The 8,577-nt window shown below is 44.9% G+C and overlaps 1 protein-coding gene across 1 annotated transcript; it reads left to right on the top strand.

Annotated features, from left to right (window-relative positions):
- Nucleotides 1-483: 483 nt before the first annotated feature.
- On the top strand, nt 484-5,546 carry C9H4orf54 (chromosome 9 C4orf54 homolog). The gene is made up of 2 exons (XM_032224342.1): nt 484-3,725; nt 3,813-5,546. The coding sequence occupies exons 1-2, from the start codon at nt 484-486 to the stop codon at nt 5,509-5,511; spliced, it is 4,941 nt and encodes a 1,646-aa protein (XP_032080233.1). The 3' UTR covers nt 5,512-5,546.
- The last annotated feature ends 3,031 nt before the right edge of the window (nt 5,547-8,577 follow it).

Below are 8,577 nucleotides of genomic sequence, written 5' to 3'. Positions count from 1 at the left end.
TCATTTTGATCACCCAAAAACCAATACTCTTTTAAAACTATTATATGGATTAATCCCTCTCATACACTTACATATTCCTTAACTAGAAGTATAAGAATTTCCATATGCTTTCTCTTCATTTTGGGATGTCTGGGAAAGTTGAGTGGCAGATGCTGTTAATGCTGCTACTTCTGTTACCAATGGCATTCAGACTGACAGCCCTTCATGCCAAACTAACAACTGTACTTCATAGCTCAGGAATAAGACACTGGCAGCAGCGGCCGTTACCAGCACCCCCCATCTCCACAGAGACAACAGCAGCCACCCAACCTACTACCCCCGGCACTATCAAGCAACTCTTCAAGGTCTACAGCTAAACTACAAGGAACAAAATTAGGAACCACTGGAGAACACGTGTGTATATGTGTGTGTGTCTCTCTCGCTTGACTTTGGTCCTGGGTCCAAATCTTGTTGCTCCCTTCAATCAGCTTGAAAGCGTTCACCATGGAAGTGTTTACAGAACTGCCTGCTGAAGAGATAGTTATTCAAAAAGAGAATGCTGGAAAAAGCAGCAGCCAAATGATCACGTGTCATCCTCAAGAGCCATCAATTTCCTCAGCCGAGGAATCAAAATACGTGGAGATTTACGATTATCCTGGAGGGGCAGGAGAGAATCCCCAGACTCTAAAGCTGAATCTAGAACGGAATGGAAGGAAAGTGCCCTTTATCAGAACTAAAAATGGACCTTATGAGATCAGTGAGATTAACAAATTGGCTAACAAAATCTTGGCAGACAAATATGCGAATCAAGAATCTCTGGATTATACATCTAAAATGGAAGGCACTCTTTCCCCCATGGGGATGAAAGCTGATGAGGTTGGGGAAAGGATCTCTGGCATCAGTTCAGAAGAATCTGAGAACACTCTGTCCCCTAGTATCTCCAACATTCAGCTTTATACACATGGCTGCCCAGAATCATCTTCATCATCTTGTCCTTCACCAATACAAAATACAAGTAATTTTCCAAAAATGGATGACTTAGAAAGAGGAGGAAAAACCTCCTCCTCGTTTGGGTATGACAGCGATGAAGATGATGAAGCAGACTGCAAAGAAATCTGTTTGAGCAATGAGAGAGGAAGAGGCAGGCATGCTTCACAGCTATTGCAACCACAACCCAGCTATGCCAGTGAAAGCAACAATAGTAATAATGATGAAGCACATTATATTACCACCCATGAAATACAGCTTAGTGAAGTAGATCATGACATGGATTTTGACTATGGATTAGCTTCTCGATGGGACTTTGAGGATAACAATGTTATTTATTCCTTTGTGGATTATGCTTCCTTTGGGAGCGAAGAAACACTTGCAGACACACAAACAGAAGAGGATAATAGCTGTTATCTCAGCACAACCACCAGTGATCCTAATAATCAGACAGACAGTATTGATAATACCAGCAGTACAGAGATAGTCAGCATTAATTCTGAAAATGATACTCCAAGCACAGACAAATGCGCCAGCTCGGAAGAAAGTCAGTCCAAGAACCTCTGCAACATGAGTGAGAATTCTGCAGGCCAGATACTCCTATCAATCAAACCAACTTCCAGGGCTATAAATGAGCCTAGCAACCAGCATGAAAAGCAAAACATTATTTATGCTGCCAAGCATGAAGGCGACATGAGCCTCTGTGTCTCCACAGCTCATGAACGAAATTCAAGTTTCAAACAAGATGTGTTTCATGACTATGCAAAAAAGTTTATTGCAGTTCCTGCACATTTGCAAACAAGGTGTGCAGCTATAAAAGCAAGAGAATTGGGTGGATATTCAAGTGGTGCCTCCAGCGTGGTAAGTGAGTTGGATGATGCAGATAAAGAAGTAAGAAGCCTGACAGCAAGGGCATTTCGGAGCTTAGCTTATCCCTACCTTGATACCCTGAACTTGAGTTCCAGTGAGTCTTCCACATCTCTTTCAGATCACAATCTAGGAATCAACCGATGGTCAACTTATTTGGATTTAAAGTGCAGCAGTCTTGGACAGAAAGCAGAGCAGAATTTTTTCAAAAGCAGCGCTGCATCTGCTGGATGGAAAAGAAACTCTGGGACTAAGACAGCCAGTGACCATTTCTACATTCACTCCAATAAATCACAGACTAAAGCATTGGAATTTGTTGTCAGTAAACTTGATGGGGAAATAACGCATGTTGAAACACCACGTTGCTTTGAAAAACAGGTCCAGCCAGGCTCCCGAGTTGTTACTTTGCTGGAAACTTTGAATTTCAGCAGCAATATTAATGCGGGTGTCCCCAGACCTGCTAAACCTTCTGAAAATGCTGCTGTTGGGTCAAGTTGCACAGATGAAGTTACAGAAACACTGCCAAAGGAGCAGAGCAATGAAATCTGCAAACAAACTGGAGTCGTTGCAGAAACCATGGAAGGAACACAGAAGTCAAAATTTGCATCTAGCCTCCTCAAAAATGTTATTTCAAAGAAGATGCAACAGGAACATGAGTTCAAAATGGAAAGGGGAGAGATCACAGACACCACATACTCCGGTATGTCAAATTCCTCATCTTCTAAAGAGGGAGATAGCACTGCCAAGGAGAAGTTAAAGAACGGGGGATTGCAGAGACAAAATTCAAGATATTCAGAAGCCAGCTCTGATTGCACTATTGTAACAGCAGATGATTTGCGGGAATTTTTTGATAGCAAGTCACCAACCTCCAAGCCCTCTACTCCACGGGAAGCCACTGTTAGCCTAAACCGAAGCCTTTCAGAAACATTTTTAGAAGAGGCATGTAAAATAAAACAAAGTGCCTCTGAAACACTCAAGGCCACTTTCCTCCGTAGCCAGAACAGTGCATTTAGAACATGGAAAGAAAAAGAAGCAGAGAAAATAGAGGAAAAAGTTCCTGTGGGGAAACTGAAAATAGGATTTAAAGGTGATTGGAAAGCCGATATGGGAGAAATCACAGCTAATAAAGCAACTAAAATGTCTCGCCTTTTTGTTCCAAAAATTCAACAAACAGTTAAAGATAATAATAACTTGCATGTGACAAAATACTCCACAGCGACAACTGCAGCAGCTCAGACTGCTATTGCCACCACAGTGATAAAGCCCAAACCTCCAGAGATCAAGATAAGCTTGGGAAGTGTGGAGCAGAACAAAGATAATCATTTCAACATTACTAAGCTTCTCAGCCCCAAGATAGCTGGAAATGCCCCCAATTTTTTTAAGACAGCTGTTGATACCAGATGTCAACTGCAAAAGCAAATAAAAGGGGAGATTATGGACAAACTGCCTCAATTTCAGGTACGTGATGTAAGAGAAAATAAGTCTAAAGTCCAAGGGCCTATACATCAGGTGAGAGATGTCAGGAAATTAATCAAGAGTAGTTATAGTCTTGAGTCAGGGGATAACCAGAGTGACAGAGGTAGTGTTAACTCTGACCAGGGAACCTTTGACCAGAAATCCAAACAGCTGATGTCAATAGGCATTCCCAGGTCTCTGTCTCCCATGGTGATAACTTGTCAGACAGTAAGTAACAGTAAAGAGGACAAGAAGCTCAACAAATCTCACGAGATGGGGCCCAGAGTAAGTAATGGAGGCAAGATGCTACCTTCGAACCAAGAAGGAACTATACTGGTACACAGGACCTCAGGAAGGCTGCCAGTAGCCACCATTGCTCCCAACAAGAGTGATCCTCGCCAGCCTGCTGTATTGAAGATAGTCTCCAAAACATCTGTGCCCTGGAGGCAGCAATCACATCCACCACCACCACCACCACCACCACCACCACCACCACCACAGCAGCCAGTGACAACTGAGAAAAGCAATAAAGTGGGACCACTGGTGATGGATGAAGAAGTACTTCCCAAAGAAGAAGAGGTGACCAAGGCATCTGTCTCAGCAAACGATAAGGCTCTGCAAAAACTCACAGCAGCAGTCCGGAGCATGGAAGAGCTGTACAGTTTCAGTAAAAATGAGTGGAAACGAAAGAGTGACCCATTACCCATAACCGGCAGCCATGTCCTCTCCCTCATTGCCAGCGAAGAGCAAACCACGGGAGCCATAAACACAGCCAAGGAAGAGTCGATGGTGGTTGCCAAGACGGAGGACCAGGAGGGAACTCAGACGGTGGGGTTAACAACTACTCCCAGCAGATCCGCACCAGAACGCCATCCCCGTGGCAGATTCGCCAACCCAACCAAGAACGCAGAGAAGGTCTCCGCCAAGGCAGCGGCCTTTGAGAGCCTGACCCGAGAGCGTGGGGCACGTGGATCAGGCCTCTACGGAGAATCTGCCCCAAGAAACCCGGGACCTGCTGAGAAGGAAAGAGTCCCTGTGGTCCCTAGGACCACCTTAACTTTTAACGCTCAGGCCCAGAAGGCCAAGCATCAGCCACCGGTGCTCTCGTCTCCTTCCCCGCCTCGAGGCCTCAAAGGCCAGGCCAGGCCTCGCTCCATCAAGTTATTTGGCAACCGGCAGGGGAGCCTGGTGGAGCCCGAAAAGAGCCGCAAGCCCGTCTTTCCCGACTGCGGGAACTACTTGGCCATTTCGCTCAAGGAGCCGTCCGCGGAACAAGCGGGACCGGTGGCTTTAGGCCCAGGAGGAGGAACAGCAGCAAGCACCAACCGCCCAGGCCTCGTCGCCACTGCTTCACCCGCTGCCGCCCAGCCCCTCCACCAGTCTGCGGCAGGTTCCAACCCCATCCAGGCGGCCCAGCGGCAGCCCACCGAGGAGCGCGCTGGCCCCACCGCAGCCACAGCCACCGCTCAGCCACAGCCACAGGTGCTGCCGCCCTTGCCACCGCAGCATCAACTCCAGGCGGCTGCTGCTGCTCCACCGCTGGAAATGTCTCCGGCGCACATCTTTCCCCAGGCTCTGTCCCTCGCGGCGGCGGCGGCCGCTCTGACAGGCGCGACTCAGACGGCGACGCCTTTGCTTTGCTTCTCGCCGCCCGCCGAGCCCGCCGCCTTCCCGCCGCAGCGCAAGGTGTTGCTGGACCTCAGCACGGGTCAGTGCTATTTAGTGGACGCCCCGCTGCAGCCCCAGCCGCAGCCCCAGAAGCGACGCCTCTTTGATCCGGAAACAGGGCAGTACGTGGAAGTACCTTTGCCTGTCCCGGCGTCGCCGCCACAACCGCCGGCCCTGGCCCCCATGACCATCCCCATGTCGTCCCTGGCGCTGGGAGCGGCCGCGGGAACCTACAGCGCCCCGGCCTATATGTTCTACCCGGGCTTCCTGCCGGCAGTCCTGTCCGCCAGCGCACTGCAGGGCCAGTTCGCCCAGCAGCCCGGCGGTGAGCTGGGGTCTGCGGCTGCCTCATCCAGGAGCGCCGCCAGCTCTGCCGCAGAAAGCCCGTATTACATGCCCACGGGCACCCCGCAGCAGCAACTGTGCCCGCAAGCGGCTCCTGGCGACGGGAAAGCGCCGCTTATCAGCATCACCTCGCAGCCTCTGGGCCCCCGGATCGTCGCGCCTCCGTCCTTCGACGGCACCACCATGCGCTTCGTCGTGGAGCATCGGTGATGGGGCGCCGGCCAGGAGAGATGCTGCTGCTGGTACGACGGGTGAGTTGCCTTGCCCTTACGATTAATTGTCACAAGAAAGGCGGCGTTTCTGGGAAAGGTCGCCTCAGGAGAGGGGCATCGGGGTGGGTGTGGGGGGGAGCCTCGCAGAAGAACACACTAAGGTTTGCAAGGAGCCAGTTATGACCAGAGAGGGATCTTTTGCCGTTTACAGGTTATTTCGATTGGTAGCGCAACCTAACAATAGCAAAGAAAAAAAATACAGTGCAATATCTACATTCTTCTTATTAAAAGGATTTTTACGGTTAAAAAAAAGCTGGAATAGTAGTAGGAGGGTTGTAGGTGAAAGATGATGATCTCTAGGCCACCAGCAATAGAGGCATCCCTTAATCTATTCTGTGAAGAGAAAGGGCCACTATTTCTTGAGGAGAAATACTATTGAAGAACAATGGGAAATGGAGAGTAACTTAGAAGGGAAAATAAATTCTTCCCTGCCTCCACTGGAATACTGTCTGGCAGATAAGAAATGCTTCCAGAGGAGTAGCTTCTAAAGGCATTTATGCAGTTATTTTTTTCTCTTTCTCTCCTTTTGACCTTATGGGAGGAACAGAAGAAATGGGAACTGTTCAATCCTTGCATACACTCACATTATCCTTGGATTTTGTGAATGGGGCAAAGGAAATACATGTAACTTTAGGTCTCAAATATTTGCAGTTTGCTTACAGAAGTAATCAAGACATATTGGTCATTTTGTTTATCGAAACATAGCAAGAAATGATAAAACTTGGCTAAATTACAAATGAAAGACAAAGATATTTCCTTCCTTCTGTCCATCCATCAGTTTTGATTCTTAGAAACTGCCTGGTCAAGTCCCTGTAGTTGTCTTGGCAAGTTTTCTGCCACTATCTTCTTCCTAGGGCTAAGGAGATCACTGGCCCAAGGTCATCTAGCTGGCTTTGTGCCTAAGACAGAACTAGAAGTGATAGACTCCCAGTTTCTAGTCCAGTGTCTTATAAACCTTGTTGGCAGCATCCGTGTTTATGGACACATTATTTCTGTATCATACAGTATGATATGCCAATAATAGAATAAAAGGCATTAATCTTAACATCAGCGCTAATGTTCATCAATAGGCTTGTATTCAGGGCAAAAACAGGAGCAATGGGAAGAAGTAACATATTCATGCACCCATACATGATGGTGTTCATACAAGTTATATATTTTCTATTCAGAATATATTCATAAATACAGCTGGGAAGTGAAATTTGGAGCAGTCTGTGCTCACTGCAAAACTTAAAGCCAAACCATCTATGATTGTTCAAAAGCAACCTTTGCTTTCAGAATAGGTTTTATTTCTTAGTACTTTGCAATCATTCTGACCTTGTTTTCACCAAGAGATCGGAAAGAGAGAAAAAGTGAACAATATTTTCAGGTTTCTGATAAGAGTAAGTCACTATACATCAGAAGAATATTTGGAATATGAGATGAACCTGATCAGTGGTTTTTTTCTGAGAGCAGTTTACACGAGAAACAAGGTGCATATGAGAAAGAGAGAGGATGGGAATGCTTTGACATATCACAGAAATAGTGATACTGCAGATCTTCAAACTATACACTTCAAAGAAATGCTGCCAGCCAATGAACCTGTTTCAACACTGATACATGAAACCATTCATTTTAATATTGGAATTCCAAGCTTTTTTCTAGTAAGGCTTTAACAGACACTTCACAGAAACTCCATAGGTAAAAGTTTTGCCCATTATGTACTGCAGATAAAAAGCTGAGCTCAACTTGTAGGTTTGTTTGTTAGAATATAATGTGTATTACACTGAATAGAACATAATAGTATAAAGTATAATATCTCTATTATAAAATATAAGAATCCTACCTACAAAAACAGTTTTAGTTTAAATAACATCAGTACATAGTTATGTCAAGCTATTTTCGCATCAAGTCATTTTTAAATGTTTTTAATTGCTGATTAGGTTATCTTTTTCTGCACTAACCTAGAGGGGATTTTCAGCAGAGGAAAGAGTTAACTTTTCCTCCTTTAGAACAGGATCATGATCTGGAGTGTAATCAGCTGTGCCTGCCAAATACTGTATTGAAACATGCTATTGAAATAATGTCAACTCTGTCCTTCACTTGAAGGGAATAGATTAGACATGGAGTAGCAATATATTAAATCCCTGGCAAGGGATTTCTTTGAACTATATTGTGCTTTTCTTTTCTGAGATACACTTGTAAATCAGTACAAAACCCTCAGCCTTTCTTAGAAAAAGTTCTTTTACGGAATAAAGTTTTCTTTTAAATGAGAGGCACATAGTACTGATAGCTCTTGCCTTACAACCATTCATTTAGTAACTGTTTGAAGTTAGGACAGCACTGAAAAAAGATACTCACAACCAATCCTTGCATTTATGACCATCTCACAACATCTTCACTGTCACATAATAAAAATGCAGGTGCTTGGCAACCGACATGTATTTTATGATGGTTGCAGGTCCCAGGGTTATAAGATCGTCGTTTGCCACCTTCCCAGTCAGCTTCCAACAAGCAAAGTCAATGGAGGAAGCTGAGTTTGCTTAATAACCTACAGTAGTGGCCAAAATTGTGGAAACCTTTTGGAAAAGTGTATTTTTAAGGTTTGATGGCTAATTGCCACTGTTTTTTGGAGTAGTACCATAAAATTATATATCAATGGAGAGATAATTTAATATAATACAACAGGTTTGTTCAACTATCTGTATTCTATGAAAACTTGCTTAGGTTGATATCAGGTAGCTTTCCTTCATCTGATTGTAACCAATGACCATGAGTGTTTAGAAAGCCACTCAGGTATCATCTTGTTTTGGCAATGGGCATAATATGAACCATTCTAAGGATCATGAATACAGAATGAATTCAAAGTTCAAGAAAAGTCATGTAACATCTCATACTGATATAGAGATTTTGTTAAATCAAACGTTTAATGTCTGTGTTTATGCTTTACCCTACAGGCACAAAGAACAAGAATTTGTCTCCCTTAATTTGAAATGTACTTGGCAATTCTAAATTTTTGTTTAAA

The sequence above is a fragment of the Thamnophis elegans genome, chromosome 9, assembly GCF_009769535.1.
Source record: "Thamnophis elegans isolate rThaEle1 chromosome 9, rThaEle1.pri, whole genome shotgun sequence".
In the NCBI taxonomy this organism is placed as follows: domain Eukaryota; kingdom Metazoa; phylum Chordata; class Lepidosauria; order Squamata; family Colubridae; genus Thamnophis; species Thamnophis elegans.
Note: the sequence above shows the minus strand (reverse complement) of the source record. Positions and strands in the feature narration are given on the sequence as shown.